Below are 20,147 nucleotides of genomic sequence, written 5' to 3' on the forward strand. Positions count from 1 at the left end.
CACAAAATATGCTTTAGTGTCAGTATTTTCATGCGGTCTGAAAATTATTTCCCTAAACACACCTATTAACACTTTTTAACCAACCCCCTCACTATTTTAACATTACTAAAATACTACAGTCTGCAAGGCATTTCAGTCACTGATAACTCAAGTGGGACTATTCTAGCAGACAGATGACAAAAAACACCTCAGCAGAGTAAGAAACAGAACTCTTATGTCTGCAATATATAGTATGCTACTGCAATGTCAGAAAAACTGCTTTCCCTTTTCTTTTAATTGACATTACTTTGGGACATTAAGACTTATTTACTGTTAAATCAGATGCCCAAGCATTGATATACATCACCTGTGATGACCAAAGAAGTTAAAAGGAAAGCTACTCTTTCCACATGTTCTGCAAGGCCAGGAGTAAAAGCACATGATTATCCTCCCTGATAATGCAACCCTCACTGCAACTCTGTGCCCAACAACAGATTTACCTCCAGCCAGCAGCAGCAAGGCAGGCAGGCAGAGACCCTCACCACAGCTGGAAGGGGGTGGGTAAGTGCTGTAGCAACACTGTCCACCCCTCCATGTTGGGACTATTTATCCTACAAGCATCTGGAATTGCTTGAGAAAATAAGGCAATCTGCAATGCACAGTCAGCTCCTTTTTATTCTACCTCTAACTTCCTTCCAATTCAAACAAGAATAAAGGCTGTTTCTGCTGTGTTTAAGGGGCAAAGGCAATAGGATTACAAAAGACATCCCTACAAAAAGAGCAATATGGACAAGCAGCTGCTATCAGATCATGAAATAGTGTGGACAGCAGTTACCACTACAGAGTGCACTGCATTCTTTTCACTGGATATGATGTATGTATATAAAGAATGATGTAGAACAGAGGTGCAAAGATGACTCCAACATTAATAGCACAGTAATTAAATGGTCAGTGCTCTGTTTTTCATGAATTATGTTCTACTTACAGTTTAAAATAATCTCTGATGTAGATTTGTCTTTAAAAGTGTAAGTTAACAGATGTGATAGCCTACTTCCTATGAATTTCCTAAGCTTTTAGGAATTCTTACATATGAGTAGGAAACAATACAGCAATGCTGGTACCTGTTATGCCAGTTCTACCTTTTCTATATTCACTATTTCTCAACTAAATACAAATACATGGTTAAAACTTTATAATTCTTGGTCTTCACTACGAAAAGCATTTATGAATTTTTCCCTAGTAATGAAGTAGAGTGTGAAATTTTGTAAACTATTGTCCTTGACAACTTGCAGCAGACAAATGGGTCTGCTCCATTCTTCTTTCTGACAAGTACAGATATTCTGCCTCTCCTTCCTATGAATGAAATACAGAGAATGAGTTTTTGACTGCAAAACACATTAAGATCCTTGGATATAACTACCAAATATTATCCTCTATTAAAACTTCTCACAGAAGATACTAATGGTAAGAACTTCATTTGTAGTATTTTTATGTCATAGAGATGCATTACTTTTGGAATTAATGCAAATCAAGACAAGTATGAAATCCTTCTAAGATGACATGAAGTTCATCACCATTTTCAATCCAAATATCCTATTAACTTTAGACGCCAAGAAGTCAAATACTGCCTTTCTTTACATGTGAGAATCATAAGAAGCTTGGAAATGAACCTGGGTGCAGTTACAGCAGAATAGCTGTAAACTTACCAAGATTACACAGCCCAGTTTCCTCCATTTTCTTAAGCTCAAGGTATTCTTAACCATGAAGATGAGCTTGAAATACAAACACATTAACTGCAATCACATATGACACCTGAATCCACAGGCATTTACTAACTTAAGGTTTTGGCTTTGCAACTTCAAAACACCATTAAAAATGCCTTGCTCTTAGAAAAACATTTTGCAGAAATACTAAGTTGATCCCACGTGGTATCATAGAGAGGATGCAGAATTGGTACTGTGTGGTATCACAGCTAGAAGATGTTATAAAACTGAATAATTTATGCGTCCCACAGAGTTGCCCATTCTTCTGGAGCTAACACCTGATGTGTACATCACTGCTCAGTGCACACATACACTAGAATTGCATCATTTATCTGGAGACTTTCAGATGTCTGAAACCAGGAAAAAGTGAGAGATTGCTCCATTTGTCTGCAGTTGGGGGACATGTCTCATTCCTGTTCCAATGCTATCCTTGGCCATCTTACCTTCTTGCTAATTTGATTTGCATGCTTCTATTAATAGGAAATGTCACCCTTAGGAAAATCTGTATCAATCCTTGCCAATCTTCTGTTCCCAAATCTAGAAACTGTCATTACACTTGCCAAAATTCCTCTCTACGCATAAGACCTACAATTTCCTCAACATCTCTATCAGACACCCATGACAAAGCAAGTATCCAATACCAACTCCTTGTTAGCCTGTCCTTCTTTTGGAGGCATCATGATATTGCTAGACATATGAACAGAATTTTTTACTACAAGGAGTAAGACAGGCCCTTAAAATAACCCACCAAACAAAATTTTATTTTGTTAAAGATAATAAGTAATTTATTATTTACGTGCAAACTACCTTCTGGCTACTCAAAACTTTTTTAAAAACCTGCAGAGCACCTCTGGGCAGGTGGGCAAGACACAAACAATAATGTCCATTTCCACAGTTCACAGCAAGGAGCTCTATCATGACAACATATATAGACCTACTTTTTTTGAGTCTGTGAAATGAATCATTCATAGAACTACTAAGCCCATAACGAGAGATGCTTAAAAGGGAGAAAAAAGCTGAGAAAAGTTTTCTCGAGTCAGACTGGGACCTCATCATATGGCAAGGAGAATGTGAATGACACGAGAATGACAAATGCTTGATGGCCTCTGAATCACAACTAATGCCAAACATTAACTACATATAAAGAGTGTCTGGAGAGCTAAAAAAGTAACATGTCAAGGTCACTGACATGTGACCTTGGACCAGGAAGTCTAACCAAGGAGCTACCAGGACTTTCCCTAGGACGTTTTTTTTTAATCCCCTGATGCTATTGTCCAGTTAACACTGTCAGGGCAAGGAAGACAGTGAAAATTTCGATCTAGTAACTACATACAAATATCCAGAAATGTATGAGCCATCCTCCCAACAATCCCCACTAAAAGCCTCCTAGCAAAACCAGGATAATTAGCAATCATTCCAGTATTTCTGGATGACTAAGAATTAACAAGTAGTCACTTGGTGTACTAATTCCCTGCCAAGAAGGCTTATCTTAAATTGAAATTATTTTCTAAGAGGAGGCGAGAATGTTTCTGTCACAATACTATCAACCAAGAACCACTGACTCCAGATCAAATGACTAGTGGTAAAAACTCATCTACTTAGAATGGCAAAAGTTACTCATCCATGCAGAAAACAGTGTTAAGAGGGGAAAAAAAAAATCAGAGGGGAATTTGAAGACTCATAAAAGTTCTTCTTTCGCCTCTTACTCTACAGATTCCATTCCAGAATAACCATCTAAATGATGGCTCCAAGGCTCTACAGTCATCTACAATGTCACAAAACACAACTAAAGCCTTAAAGGATTACAGAGAGAGAACTCTTTACTCACTGAATTGACAATACAAATAATTTACTTGAGTACACATTGTCAGAAGTTTTAAGAAGATGACTAGCAACTGAGAAAACAATAGAGAAAGCTAAAAAATAACTCTGTATTAAATTATTTATGATTGGTTTAAGGCAGTCTGCTCATTCACTTTCATGGTAATTATGTTGCTACCCTAGATATACACAGTAGTACAAGATTTCCACTCTTTTAACTTCCAAAACATTTAAAACTTTTGTACAGCTTCTTACCTACATGAACACAGCAGCCTTAAGTAGCTACTGAACTCATGTGCCCAACAGCTTCTGTCCAAAAGAACTAAACATCATCTTCTGTGAATTATGTTTACACCTTTGGTAACATTCAAGATCTGAAAGTACTTGGGTGGGGAGAGGGAGGACAAACAGGAATAAAATGGGGAAATGTGTTTTATGCTGCCATTATAAAGTACTGAGTTTCAGCAGTATACTTTCTGCCCAGTCCCACCCTAGAATGTAGTAGCTAAGGTGTATCAGAAGAGACCTTTCAAGGTGTCCAGATTCGGCAAAAACTAACCAAGGACAGAATGAATACCAGAACTATTCACCAGAGACTTTCAAGCACTTCAGGTATGAAGTCCTATCTTTGTATCTGCAAACAGTGGGATAGAAGTGCGCTTGAGATTTAAGAGTAGCCCAACAGCCATTTGGTGCCTACATGAATAGGTGGCCTCAGTTCAGATATCCTGGAGGTCTTATCTACTTGAGTGTAGAGTACTGAAGGTAACATGTATGATAAAGAAAATAGACTTTGTGGATTCTGCTCTGGATTTCAGACATGTGAACAGGCATTTCCTATGTCTTGTAATATCAGCTAGTGTGAAGTAGCTGATTTTACAATATACTTGAAATTATACAGAATTTTTCAAACCTGAGATACTCAGAGACAGCATACACAATGAAATTTGCAAATAATATGTATTTTAGAGATCACATTCTCATTATAAATTCAGTAGAGCTTCAATATGCTACAAAGTCGTATCAGTTGAATTCCTAGGCAGTCTCTCCTCAAATTACACATAATTAATGGAAAAGTAATTCATAAGTCATCTAAGATCACACACTTACAAAAACAGGACAGTCAGCCCTTCATCTGACTATTAAGTCAACTGCTGCTGCGAACACCAGTTGTAGAGAAACCTGTATTTAGTACTTTCAGAACAGTGACATTCCTTTGTTTTCCTATCACTACCCTTGCACCTCCTCAAGATCAGGTAATTGTAGCAGAAATAATAATATGGCAATGAAACATCATTATCGTACTAACTATTTTTATACGTAACATATAACCTGTCTACCATGGCTCTTAAAAACATTTATTTCCCAAAGTGGATGATCTATGGCCTACTGTGATAATAATTTATTAAAATACAACTTAATGTAATATGAATTGTAACTAGTACAAAGCAAGCAAAAGATACTGTTTATGTCTTTCAAAACAGAAGGTGTTCTTACCACATATTTAACAGCGCTTATGAACTGGTTGTGGAATAACAGATGTTGGGTTTCATCCTCTGGATTCGACACAGTGTAAAGCATTCCACAAATATTACAGGAAATAGCACCAAATCTCTTCTGTCCTCCATCCTATAAAAAAAGAAAAACAACAAAACCAAACCAACAAATAACCCACAAAACAGGACTTTATCAATTCCTTGCACAGTAAATACAGTTAAACAGAACTTCATTGAATCAGATATCCTTCCTAATAGTGTATCTTCTGGAAACTCAACACAAAGGCTAAAATGAGGTCAAACAGGAGAAACAACAAGCACAGAATTTAGAATTTCATAGTTCAAAAACCCATATACCCTTAAAAGGCACAGACATCAATCACAAGGCAAACTCTACCTAAAAATACTAGCTCCATTCCCATTACATTAGTAATTTTGAACAAATTACTTTTATTCTATCACATACAAAGAACAGAGAATTCGTCCTTCATTTCCCCATCTGGAAAATATAAGCACCTTCCACAAAGAAAATTCCCATAACCAGCCCCACACTACTTGGTTTTCCCTACACTTCTGCTGCTGCCCATCTTTGGTTGTGAGCTCCTTTGAGATAGGCCACAGGTGAACCATTTTCCTGAAAGTCTGGAAGAGTATCATAAAAAACTGAAGTTATGGAAATAACCATTAAGATCAGCAATATGTCTGCAACAGCTGATCACTACCTTCTTTGGTTTTTAACAAAAACCAAATATTTCTAGGTAATTTTTGAGATACTATATAGCAGCTACATTGCAAATGGAAAACCGTACCACTCGTGAATTTCTAGATTCTCCTTTTACTCTCTATGCAACCATCACCAAACTCAGGGCACTACTCAGTACCTGTTGATTTATGTTTATTCATTGAAAGTGTTATTAATCTGGAAACACGCTCAGATTTTGAAGTCAGTGCCTAATAAATAGTGAAGTATCAGGTGCTGGGGCTGCCTTTTGCAAAGGGCAAAAGAATACCAGTTACAGTAAAATCTCTAGCCAAAAAGGCATTTTAAATTACAGCTTAAAGCTCAACTACTTTTTTTTCCTCTTTAACTGAATTTGGAAATTGAGCTTGTGTGAGCAGCAATAAATGTCACTCTTTATTTATTTTAACATACATCACAAGCAATAGAGAAACAGGAACTTACTCTATACTCTAAACCAGTATACTACATAACCAAAAGAAATATTTGTGGGTGTTTTTTAACATTAAATTGATCTGTGTGTGCAATTTGCAAGGAAATAGATCACGTGAACTTAATACTGTTTTCTAAGAGCTGAAAATATTCACAGTAAAAAAAGCCTATTTTACAGAAGAAAGCAGCATTTTGCAACACAGAAGAAGTGTTTACAAAACATTTCCTATTCCTTCCATCTTCAAAGACATGTCTAGGAGCTAAACAACGGTTCGATTCTCCACACAACAGCAACTTATTTCAAAGAGAGATTAGTGCCATCTAAAGTGTAGGTATCAGTTTCTTTCCAAGAAGAGACTAAAGGCACACCAGGCTAGACAAACTCGGAGTTGAAGATCTCCTTAAAAGCACATCTATGGAACTCAGCCAAAAGAAAGAATCTGAATCTGGAAAGTCACTGCTTTAACTATACATCAATGTACAGATCCCAACAGAAGGAGGAGTACAGTATGTTTCGGAATGAAGAGGGAAAGATGAGCCCTGAGGAAGATGAGCTTTCTAGAAGTCCAAAAATTGAACCAAACACATTTTATTTCACTTGCAGATTTCCTTTAAAGCAGGAAAACAAAGTACCCATTCTACCCACCAAAAGACACTGCATTTCAAGGGTTAATACATGAAAGATAAAAAAGGCAGTGCAGATGACTATCTGAAGATGAACCAACTGAACCAGACTTGATAATCCAATCTTGAAGATGGAGAACATATATCTAGATTAGGATAAGTGAAAAGGAAGTGGACTTTGATGCTTGAAATACATGTCAAAACTCCTCCCCTCCCGCACCACTTAAATTAGAAAATCAGCTACATCAAGCAAGTCTTAAGTACTGGTACTGCATTAAGTCTCATGACACAATTTCTGTTCAAATCATCAAGAAGCTAAGGGTATTACACTACCCTGCAAGTCTACTATCAAAAATCTCAAGCCAAAAACCCCTAGTAATGCAGGAAGTCGTCAGAAAACTCAAGGCAAGGAAATCCTCAAAGCTGTTTGGCTCCCCACCTCACCCCATCTTGCCTTGTAAATACAAATGCTGCTTTCCAAGTTTCCAGGAACAGATCAGTTCCCTAGAATAGTACTGCCATACTGTATTTTACAGTCAGACTTTCTCAGACGTTGCTGGTATCAGTGGCTTTGAGTTTCGGTGGGGGGGAAGAGATATTTTGTTTGGATTTTGTTTTTTAAGGATTTCACTGACACTACTATTCTACACAAATCCAGTTGTATCAATGGGCTACCCACAGAGTTTAATATGAAAACCCTTTTTCATAATTATTGAAAAAAGCACATTGTAGTATCCAAAGCAATATTTTGAACTCTGTAGCCCTGATAAATGAGGATATAGCCTTTAGGAAACACTTTACAGTCTCCAAAAGACAAGGAAAAAGATTTTTGTATAGCTGAAGTACTGTTTGAAAGCCACAGCACAGGACATAATGCTTCAGACAAAAATCAAATGCAGGAGCTTTAAAATCCAACACAGACTGCAACAACAAAAAAAAAGACATGCAGAATAAAGTCAGGAATTATGATGAATGCATGTTTGTACTTCAACAGAACATCTACAGGAACTGACTGTTTTTAAAGTGATGTCATTGCATAGGCAGAAGTGGAAAGGGCATGCATCCAGAAGAAAAATTGCTCCCAAATCATAATACCCATTAAAGCTTGCCAGACCTTCCTAATGGGAAGAGATCAACAATAACAACCTACCAAAAATCAAAAAGGAAACAACCAAAAAACCAAAATCCCAAACCTCAACAACCTATGGAGCACCTTCTGTACTATGTATGAGTAAACATAACTGGAATTTGAAAGTGGAGGGGTGGAATCTTCTCAGCAAGCATCAGATACTGAAAAATAAAGTGCTGACTTGTCACAGCTAGAAAAAGATGAGAGAGGTTTGACTCTCAGAACTGAATGTTTTTCAGAGCAACAATATTCAGGAAAATGTGGGGTTTCAGGCAGAAGATATGTCGTTACTCTGTTTAGAACTTGGTTTTCCAGCCCTAGCAATAAAGAGAAAAAACACTTTTATTTCCTAAGCAAATTCTGCACATGTAGATGGCATTTAAGCATTCCAGCATCTCTGGCAATCCTAAAGTAAAGGATATCCACTGTTTCAAGGTTAACTGTAATTGAACACTGAGAACATTGAGACAATACTGCCTTAACTTCAGAAGGGTTTCTTAATCCTGTGTTAGACAGAAAGAAAAGTCTTACCAATATCTTCCTTGAAAAGGTGCATGTCTGCTGATCCTCCATATGTGCAATAAGGAACCCTGCAAGCAGAAAAGGCATTTGGTGCCTCTGTAGGAGTTGAAAAGGGGCTTTTTTTTTTTTCTTCCTTTCTTTTCTCTCTCTTCAGCCACAGATTAGGTCACCTCCTTCTGATTACCTAGTATTAGTTAGAGGAAGATTGTTTTTTTCCTCTTTTCCTCTAGCCTTTTCACAGAACAAAGAATAAAGCCCAGCCAGAGAAACAGGCAGGCTGGAAAGGAAATACAAGAAGTGCAGGAAAAAACAACAAAGATTTTTAGGGGTCTCCACAGAAAATTAAAAGGTCCAAGAATGCTATTTCATTGGTAGATGCATTCAAGACTAAAACTGATGGATAGATCCTCGCCAGCCAGGAGGATCAGAAGACATGTCCCAGCTCAGAATAAAATCTAGTCTTCATTTTGAACAAAAAAACCTGACCAAGAAAAAACAAACAAACAAACAAACAAAACCCCAAAAACTCATCACCTGTGCCCATGTTCCTGAAAAGCTTTTAACAAAAGGATATAAATCATCTTGAAACTTTCAAAGCTGTGATGTATCTAATTTTACTTAGCATATTTGAAAAATGAAAATGGAGGGTCATTATCCATTTTGAAATGATATATCTTCACTGGTCATTGGCTAAAGCAATATGAAAAGCAATACAAAGTAAGAAAATAAATTTGCACAATATTTACAATGGGCAGGTAATCCATTCTGAACCCATATAAAAGCATTAAGCAGGAATATTACAGAAGGTGTTCTGATGAGCACAGGTTTTGGCTTGAAAAAGGTTAACGTCCTTCACAGCAGCTGCTCTGGTGCTGTGTATTAGATCTGTGACCAAAACAGGGCTGATAACACAGGGATGTTTTAGCTATTGCTGCACAGTGCTTACACAGCATTCAAGGCCTTTTCTGTTTCTCACACTGCTGTGCCAGTGAGGAGGATGGAGGTGCCAAGAAGCTGGGAGGTAACAGAGCCAGGACTAGCTGATCCCACCTGACCAGAGGGGTATCCCATGCCATATGGCATCCTGCCGAGCAGTTAGAGCTGGGGAAAGAGGGAGGAAGGGGGAGGATGTTTGGAGTGAATGGCATTTGTCTTCCCAATTGTTACACACGATGAAGTCCTTTTTTCCCAGAGAAGGCTAAACATCTGCAAGCCGTTGAACAGCAGTGAATTAATTCCTTATTTTGCTTTGTCTGCACACACAGCTTTTGCTTTTACCTGTGGAGCTGTTCTCCCCCATCCTGCTTGGGGGCAATGAGAGAGCAGCTGCCTGCCACGGTTAACCAACAGCACAGCGTTAGTGGCCTTGGTGCCTGAACTCCTGTAGCAGCTCCCAGCTAATGTTACAAAACATTCTCACCTCCCTTCAGGACAAAGGACGCCAAGTACAACCCACCTGAATTTGCAAGACAAAGCTGGGTTGCTGCAGAGAAGAAATGGGAAGAAGTGATAATAAGAAAGGATACCATTCCTGTAAGAACAGAGCTATCCCAAAGGGCAACATTTGTGTGGAAGGAAAAATAACTGCTCTCAACTACCAAATACCCTTAACGCTTACAAAGTAGTCACTGTCTCGTTTTCACTGGGCTGACAGGACAGGATAAAGGCAGTACTTAACTAATGTGAACAATGAAAGATTGCCTAAAAGCCATTCTCTAAATCTGCAGAGAAATTGCCTAACCAGACTATACAACTTTAAGGAAGAAAATAGCAACTTTAAATGATTGCTATGCAAATTTCTTCAGAAATTTTTCTCATAAGAAATTACTCTTCTGCTTATTATTTCCAATATTTTTACCCTAAAGAAAAATATTTATTTCATATATAACCTATTTCAGTCAAGCAGGAAACTATGTTCAATTTTAATCAAAATATATGTAGGGAAAAATTCAAGCATGATATCCAAATGCATAAACCGGATTAGCATGCACATCACACCCACACGTAGCATCAACTCGGGTTAAACCTGAGAATCAAAAGCACCTTCCAGCAAGCAATCCTGACCCGTGCACTTGCTGATACTTTTAACAATCAACTACATTTAACCACATTTGCTGGCATCCAGGCATTAACTCAGAGCTCTAGAAAGGACAAAAGTCTCTGTAACTCAAAACTACCCTTCTATCACTCCAGTGATTTGTTTTCACTGTTCATTCATTTTACGTGTTCTTTCCTAAAACTGATGATGTATTTTCAAGATACGAGTCAAACTCAAAGGAGCAAACCTCAAAATGGAATAAGTATCCCTGTGCTTCATGGATAATTATTTAGGAGATTTCTTTGTAGCATTAATGCATTTATCAATTCTTATTTTTATGGTCAAAATTTTGTCCTAGGTCTGACAGACAAGCAGAATTTTTACAAGACGAAAACAATTGACTTTCCTTGTCTTGTTTGTACAGCACGTCTCATCTGATGAAAACTGAGAACACATGCGTTGTGCATTTGTATTTCTTTCCATTTCAGAATTTAAAGGAACAGATGATTTCATATTCAAGTTCTCATGTCTGCAAATCACATTCAAGTAATTGCAAAGTAAAGAATAATTTTAGTGCATTACTCCACAAAGCTTCCTATGGAGCTTCAAGCAGCCTGACAACCCACCAACTGAACATTTAAATGAAGGGTAAGAGGGTGCAGCTCACAAATATTCAGAATAGACTATTCCACCAAACACCAAGGAATGTAATGAATTTTTAGCCTCGATGTGAGGTTCAGACTGAAGAGAGTATGATCTCTTTTTTAGGGGAAAGAAATTAAGTCTTTGCATTTCACTTCAAACATGTTCACCGTTTTCAGGCACTGTTTGCTTTATGAAGTGTCTTGGAGCATTAGATGCTTTGCTGTTCTCAGCTGAAGTTCTACACTCTGAAGAGACTTGCTTTTTAAGATGTGTGACAGCAAGCAAATCTGAGCAGAAACGACCCATCGTTTGACTTAGATGTACTTGTACAAAATGAAGAAAATTTTATGTTTGAAAGCTGCCTAGATAACTAGATGATGTGTACCAGGAAAAAGAATGGTGCAAGTGCAGCAACCAAGTATTTCTTCTACAAACAGAATTTATTTTAGTTCTGCTAGTCAAATAGCCTTAAAGCTTGTTAAAGATTATATTACTTAAGAAAAAAAAAAACCAATCTATTCTTCATAGTAATCATATGGGAGAAGAAGGAAGCTAAGATACATCTTTAAGGAATAAATATAAAAAACCCAAAACATATTGTGAAAAACAAAGTGCAGTTTTACCATAACACCTCTCTAAATGTAGCTCAGGGACCAAAAAGATTAGAATACACAGACAATACTGTAACATTTCAGACTCTGAGCCTCAGTTACTGCAAAAAAACTTAAAAGGACAAGTGTCAAACTTACGTAAAAAAACTAGGAAAATTCAGTATCAAACAAGCAGCAAAATAAAGACTTTGCATTATGTGACTAGCCAAACAATTAGTTTTTCTGCCTTGGTTACAAAAAGAAAAAAGGATTCTGTATATACATTAAGGTGGACTGGCTTGACACATCTCCAAAAGAAACAGATCCCACATTGGAGAGCCCAAAATGGCATCTTTCAGGCATTTAGGTTTTTTTAAAAGTGTAACAAAGCGCTAATTAAATGTCTCTTGCTAAGAATAAAAGCATGACTTCCCAACTTTGCTCAAGGTAAAGAATAATGAAACTGCTTCTCTTAATACAACATGCCAGAAACTTGAAATAAAAATGATTTCTAGCTATTAACTATAATTTTTTAGACACTATAAATGCTAATTTAAGTAATTTGACCTTGTGTAGTTAGACGGCTCCCCACATAGGAGAAATTTCAACCTCAGCAGTTTTTAAACCATATTACTAATTTCTCTGTTCTCACAGGACCATTTTGGAACTGCATAAACACCTTTGAAAATAATTAGTACTAATAATAGAAAAATAAGCCCAGACATTCAGAGCCCCCATTTCAAAAACCCACCATAGTTTTGCAAGCAAGACTATTAATTACAGAAAGTACCTTATTTTATTATATGCATTTAATCTCGAATCTTTTGAGTATTTGTAGGAGGAAAGCCTAGTAATTTAGAAGTTAATTTTGCCACTTTGCACCTCTGGAAGCTGGCACAAACTATTCTAAACATAACTATGTCTCATCTCCACTGTAACCTGTAATGTCCACTGTAATAAGGTCAAGGACAGTATTTAACAAAATGGCTTAAGTAATATTTGGGATCCTCTGCATGTTTTGACAAAAGAGCAGTTTTCTCTAAGGTAAAAGAATAATAGACCAATGCCTTACCTAATGTTGTCTTGGTAAATCAAAATACAAGCATTATTAAAATGCCCTTTCCACACAATAAAAAGCCTACTCTGAACTCAGTGAAATCAAAGTGAATTAGATTTGTATGAACTGCTGAAATATGTAAGATACTATGAAGCTGTTACTTTCACATTTAGAAATTAAATACCCACATGCATTTTCCAGAAATACTCATAGAAAACCACAAACTAAGTCTCTCCCATTCTTCTTCATTTTCCCCATTTGTTCTTCATCAATGAACCTTTCTTTAAAATTTTGCTTGGTAAGTAACTTTCTTTGTTGTATACCTGAAGAAAAGATTACTCTCCTAATTCTAGCTGAATACAAAGATACTACCAGCATGATCAGTAACTCACAAAAAATCTCTTTCTATACTAAACACCGCAGAGAGCTACACAAGCCCTCTTTGGTAGCCAACCAGGAAGCAGTTCTGTATTTCTTCTTGTCAAAGATCCTAGCAACTTTTCAGCCAAGTTCTATTACTGTATGAGTAAAAATTAAGTTAGTTTCACAGAAATGAAAAGGGATAGTCTTAAAGTCCTTTTAACGTAGTTAAGACATTTAATAATTCATTTTAATTCTGTAGGTAAAATGGATTTCAAAGAGGCAGCAACTGAAATACTTCTTAAATGTTAAGATACAGTTCAGTTATCCTGTGGCTGAGCATTCACGTGCCCAGACAACTGGAGGATATATTTATCACTTTAGTTCTTAGAAGCTCTGATTTTAAAATATTTCAGTATGGATATAACAACGTGTTCAGAATTCATTTCGTTCTGCTTCAGTTAATACTTTCACATGCATAATCCATGTATTACATGAAAAAATAATAACTTAGTAACATCTCCAATTATATATTTTAGAGGTATAATTTCATATGAAAACTCCTTTCTTCCTAATGGCCTGGATTCCTCTTTCTCTCTAGCCTTTCATTTCTCAAGGATTATTTGACATGTGCATTATTGAAAACACAAACCAAAGCACAACCAAAAACTCCAACTGCCTCACAATCAAACTTTGTGATTCTACAAGACAACAGAACAACTGTGTCACTTCCTTCTCAATTTGCATTTTCTTGTTACCCGTATTTTGTAGCTAATGGCCAAAAGGGTAAGAATATATAACCCAACTGGAAGTGCTGCTTAAATATTATGGTAAAAATAAGTGCATGCACTGGGAAATCTTTAAGCTGGTCTCAGAAAAATGGACACTTTGTGTAACGTAATGACACAGGAACAAATCTATTGATATTAATTCTGCACACAATCTACCAGATTCAACTCCCTCTATAATTCTGAAATTTTAAAAACCTGAGAATTTACACATAAGTAAAGGCATATCCACTCTCCCTATTTTCAATGAATAGCCATTCTATTTAAAAATTGCAGAAATTGATTTTAACAAGAAATATTAAACATTAAGACTTGCTGACACCATTTTCCCATCAACACTGAATGGCAATCTAGTACAGGTTCTACTTTTACAAGTCATTTACAGTGGTGATAAGTAGTTTATATAAGTAATGATTTTTAGACAAGTTCATTAAAACACAGCACTGCAAATTCAGAGATAATTTCTTCAAGAAGCTATAAGCCTTGCTAAAAGGGTATTTATTACTTACTGTGATCAGCTGCTTATCACCATCCTTTCCTGCTTCTTTTAGCTTCTGAATATGTTCCTCAGATGATGGCAAGTTACTGCATTTTGATGCTAATGAAGGATTTGACAATGGAGCCCTTGAAACACAAATATATTTCATGTTAAAAATAGAACTGCTTATACACGTCATGCTAGATACTCAAAACGTCGTCATTAGTACAAACTTCACCGAGATGCAAATCCAAATTAATTACATAAAACACAGTCCTGTATATTTTAATGTGCAATTCAAGTGGAAAAATAAGGAAATGAAAGGATTAATCAAAAACCAGAGTTTGTAACTAGCCTAATCACAATTTTTTTTTGGTTTAGGAAAAAAAAAATTATTGTCAAGTGGGTAGGTTAGTCTCTCAACCATTAACACCAGCATTTAAAAGAGGCACTTTCAGAGCACAATTTGCCTAATGCTATGTATTTCCAAAGTAAGATTTAGGTATCATACATCAAACTGCTAAAGCAAACCACATAAACATATTCTCACAAATTTAAGTCAGATATGAAACCCTACAATTAAAACTTATTCTCTTCTAACAGGTGGCAGTGAAGGAAGGAAGACCCAAGGAATAAATGCATCAGTCTCACTGCAATCTTAAAGAGTTCAAACCTCCCCTTGTCACAGCCGAAAGGAACACTGGAAAACACAATAATCTATCACCAAAACCATTCTATGAAGTTTCTCCTATATTCAGGGAAAAAACACAACATTCATTCCAGGTTTGGATAAAACTTGTGGAGATTGCCAAAGCAAAACACACACAAAACCACACATACTTCAACCAGGTATCTACATATTTTCCTGTTTCTGAGCAAACTTAATTGTGACACCTCCTGTAGCACAGGCAGCAGGTTAATCCAGTGAGCTTTTAAAAAAATTAACTCTTGCCAGACACTTTTTAAACAGAATTTGTGCTAAATCGGGGGTAATTTTTTTATTCCCTTCATGTGCCCTAAAATTTGTCTTATGTAGCTACCCAAGTTTTGCCTTTTCCTGCTGCAACCTTATCCTACCAAAGCCCTTAGGAGAACTACACTGTAGATATGCACACAGATGGCAGATTAATCTGTGTTATGGCAGGAGTACCACAGAAAGAATGACAGCTTAAATCTTAGATATCATATAGAAAACAGGGAAAGAAAGGTCTCAGAATTAAAACATACATCCAGATAATAGCCAAGCAACATAAGCTTGTTCAGGTAATAAAGGTAATACATTTAAGTAGATACCACAAACCTGTTTGGTAGTTGAGAATAAAAATACGAAAAATCAAAGCCATCACAATGCTGACCAATACCTTTTAAACCATCCATTTAACTAGTTTCCATCTACCTTACCAACCATCTTCTGCAAAATTCCATAGTAGTAGAGTTTTTCAACAAGTACAAAAGGGTTGGTTAGTCAGAATTGTTAATCTGGCCTCAGAGAGATATACAGAAAATTATCTGAAATACTACTTCCTGTCCCCATTATGAATATAGCAAACAGTAACAACACACTGGCCACTGCTGCTGCTCAAGGGATCAGGTACAAAGAAATTTTTGTCTTTAGCCTGTAATTGGCTAAAACCAGAGCCTATGTCAGAACTGCTAAAAAACTGTAACAAGTCAATTTGATCAACACTAAAATGAAAACCTGAACTGTAAGACAAACTTAGTACTAAGAACTTTTTCTTTTTTATATGACTGCTGACACCTTCATTTCACAGCAATCACAAAATTCCAAATTAAATCCCCTCCTCCCCACCTAAAAAAATTCTCATGTGCAAGACTCTCATAGTACAAGGAGTAAAAAAACCTCCTCCAGATGTAAGTGAAATAATTCAGTACGTGAAAATCATGTGGCAAATCCTTCCCCTGCTCTCTGGTTCTCATCTGATTTGAGAAAGAGAGCAGTATAAATGTTTTTCCAACTCTGTTAAATAATACTTTTTGAAATAAATGTTCAGCTACAAATATCTTAATTATTTTGTTAGCAACGCAAAAATATCCCTTAACAGTGGGATAAAATGAAAGTCTGTTTTTACAAAGGACAAGTCATCTATTTGAAACTGGAAACCGAGGCTGGGAGACAATTGGTTTATAATAAAATCCCTCATAACTCTATCTATGCAAGGTTACTGTTATTTCATAACGTATGAGATACTATACCTGTTCTCAGATTCAGAAGTCTGACTTGTAAGTGAAGTTTGCATCAACTGTGTGGGAGCCAAATCTACAATCAAAGATTATAACTTCATTATAAAGTTTCTAGTTGCAAAGGAAATTTGAGTTACACAAACAGTGATTTTCAAAAAAACACATTCAAAACAATTTTGCAATCTGTTCATGGACAATAAAAAACCAGTCAAGTTTGAGGCAGTATTTCCATGTTTCTCCAAGCATACTTAAAAAAAAAAAAAGGCATTTTTCTCCAACATTTTGACAGCAGTTTTGCAGAACAGCTTGCCAGAAGCTAAGTAAGGCCAGCAGTAAACTACATAGGAGTTTGAATATGTTTATACTGACATACGTATAAGTAGTTGCCTATATTTTATTAGAATCATAAATGTACAGTATGCTCTTATCTGAGGCATGTTCTACAACACTTAAGGAAAAGAAATGGTCAAAAAAAGCAAAAGAAATAATATATATTTTTTAAATTCTGTAACAGAAATTAAGAGTAGTACCCTTCAAAAGTATCCTACAATGGCAGGAAAACAACTCCAGCTGTTTAGTAAAGCTAAATAATAAAATAGCGCACTCAATATATTCTTTTAATCTGAACCTTGGATTAAAACAAACCCCTCACCACTAAGAGCAGAAAAAAAATAATGAAGAGACTAATTAGTGATCCATTGACACTATTTCTTATTCAAATGTACTTCAGTCAAAATATTCACATCACACTCATCATAAGCTTTGACAAACTGCATTCACATGCTGATAAATGAAGACTAAGTAATAAAAAAAGAAGAGTGATTACTCAATTAATAATTTGGTTAAAATAAAGTAGAAAAATTTAGAAGAAAGAAATGCAGACACCTCTTCAAAGGAAACAGAGCAGAGAATAAACAAAAACCAAGCCAAGAGAAGAAGTTAATTGAAATATAGAAGTTTTACTGCTTTATTACACGGAAAATGAAAGAATTTGGTTGGGTTTCTCCTCTTTCCCTCTCCACAGCCCAGAGAAAAAAGTACATTTCAGTGCTACTCAAGTGGCCCTGGGTGTGACACAAAGTAATATAAAACTCCCTGGTCAACAGTTCCAACTCCCAAAGTTTAGTTCTGCGCCAGCTGTGCCTTACTCTGTGCAACATTCCTCTTAAAGGGAGACTTATCCTTACCACAGAACTCATCAAGACAAGTGGAAAGATCAGTAGTAGACAGTTACCTTGAGGTTCACTTTCTCTGGGTTCTTTTTTTAACTGTTTTGGTGGTCTAGGAGCTGTAACACACTTAACTGGAGAACTTTCTGGACTTGATTCCAAATGTAATCGAAAGTTCTAAGCAAAACAGAAAACATTAAATTAAAAAATGTCCAAATCATTCAATGTCTTTAACTTATTAACAAAACCACTAATTAAACTAAGTATTAACATTTTGAATACAGCATCAGTTTTATGTTAATTTAAGCAGACAAAATGCAACCAATTAGCTAGTCCATACTGAAGTTTGTGGTATTAATTTTGAAAATAATCTTTTTCATTTTATATATAAGCTTGTAAAATATTTCCTACAGAACATGGTTGTCCTTAAAATCCTATTTTTTGGAAGAAACTCATTCAGATTAGGAAATGAGAGGAAAACAAGTGTTCTAATACAGCTTTGGAAACAAAACAGCTACGGAAGCTGAAGCCATGAAGAAGTGTCCGTATGAATCCATACAACATTTGGCTCCAGCACAAAATTTTACTGACCAACATTTAATTACCAAGAGAACCTAGGAGAATGTAATCAAATAATCTTCCAGCCTACTATCACCCATCAATGACAACATAGCAGTAAATCTCTAATACATTTGAAAATTTTAAGTTACTGTAAAAGAAAATCATTGTTAAAACAATCCTGAGCATGGGATTCTCAAAAAACAGAATAGGTTTAGAACACCCTCCCACTATACACCATAATTAAAATAACTTACCTCATCTGGTCTTGGCTCACACAAACGTTTTGTCAAGTTAGGCAACAAACCATTTTCTGCACCTTTCCTTGTGGGCTGTTTTGTTTCTAATGTCGCTTCTTTAGCTTCAGCTCTTTCAGATGAAGGATCTGATTTCTCCTGTGCACAAGTTGTATTTTCGTTCTCAAAGAGTCTTGTTGACAGCTTGCCTTGTGCCTTTGAAAGCTCAGCTTCTGCAGCCATTTGACTCGCCTCTGAAACTTCAGGCAAATCTTTTAAAAAGGGAAGCTTAGGGACATTTGGAGAATTGGAGTTACTTTGCTTCACATTACTAGCTTTCAGCAATTTAATTTTGGTCCATTTAGAGTTTTTGTTTGAGGAGTTATTTCTACCATTCAGAGTGCATTTGACAGGCATTGCTTTTTTGCTAGGGAAAAATCGTTTGCACTGAGTGCTTTGACTGGGCTCTTTCTGAGTAAGCATTTCACTTTGCTGTAACTGTGTGTCATCGTGCTTTTCTTCTGCTTTGCTATCCTCTGCACTAGGGGAGTCTTTTTTCACTTCTACCGTATCTGACTCAATCTCACCTGCAATTTCTTCACAAAGTTCAAGGATGCTCACTCTTTTGGATTTTGCATCATTCTCTGGTTGATCAGCCACATTCGTCTTGCTTACAGATGGCTGTGAAGTATTTTTTGGTTTTGTACTGGGTTTTATGTTCTGATGGGTTTGTTGCTTTTCCTTAGGTGCTGTACAGTTTGGCTTAAGAGAATCGGATTCCGCTTTCTTTGTGTTGCCAGAATTAGGAGATACAGGGTCCGTTTGGCCTTTCTTGACTTCCCCAAGACTGTCATCTGGACACGGTGAGGACCCCTGAAGATTGTGTTGAAAGCTACTGGAATTATCCTTTTTACTGTCTGCTTTACACTTTTTCAGAGAGCTGGTCACTTCTACATGTATTTCCTTATCCTTGTTTGTATTGTTTGGCTTTATCTTTGTGTTTTTCTGTTCTGTTTTCCCTCCAGCAGATTTCAGTGGTTTTGCTGCAACACTGTGAGTATGTTTTTTTGCCTGGCTACTGTGCTTAACTTCCAAAACCTTTTCTTCTTTAACTTCTCTGCTACGCAGGGATCTTGCTGGAACATGCACATGTGTTAACTGCTGTAGTCTCTGTGATCTCCTCGTTACCGGCTCGTTTGAGGCAATTAAGCATTTTGACTTAGGAATTTCTTGCACAGATTTCTTCTGGCACACCTCCTTATTTTTTGCAGATTTGGGCTGCTGCTGTTGGACTGTTTTGCCGGGTACTGTTTTATTATTTGAGTTGAGTGCTGAAGATCTCGTAGTCATCCGTGTTCCTACTTCAGGTTCATTGGTGTTATCACTGAAAGATTCAAATAATATTTTTTTCAGCATCCAGAAAGTAGAATCTGTCATAAGATTATTTTCATTCCTCCTCTGCCTCTTTTTTTTTTTTTTTTTTTTTTTTTAACACTAGATCTTATACTCTCAGTATTTTTG

At 36.4% G+C, this 20,147-nt stretch overlaps 1 protein-coding gene across 2 annotated transcripts in view; it reads right to left on the bottom strand.

Annotated features, from left to right (window-relative positions):
• ESCO1 (establishment of sister chromatid cohesion N-acetyltransferase 1) overlaps positions 1-20,147 on the bottom strand; it is a 33,045-nt gene that overhangs the window by 9,366 nt on the left and 3,532 nt on the right. For both annotated transcript variants that reach the window (XM_083869852.1, XM_083869853.1), the window contains exons 4-8: positions 18,648-20,010; positions 17,898-18,009; positions 16,676-16,739; positions 14,493-14,607; positions 5,061-5,192 (exon numbers count right to left, since the gene is read on the bottom strand). In XM_083869852.1, coding sequence (XP_083725978.1) covers positions 5,061-5,192; positions 14,493-14,607; positions 16,676-16,739; positions 17,898-18,009; positions 18,648-20,010 — 1,786 coding nt within the window. The remainder of the gene's footprint in view (positions 1-5,060; positions 5,193-14,492; positions 14,608-16,675; positions 16,740-17,897; positions 18,010-18,647; positions 20,011-20,147) is intronic.

Source organism: Zosterops lateralis (assembly GCF_965231275.1).
Source record: "Zosterops lateralis genome assembly, chromosome: 1".
Taxonomy (NCBI): domain Eukaryota; kingdom Metazoa; phylum Chordata; class Aves; order Passeriformes; family Zosteropidae; genus Zosterops; species Zosterops lateralis.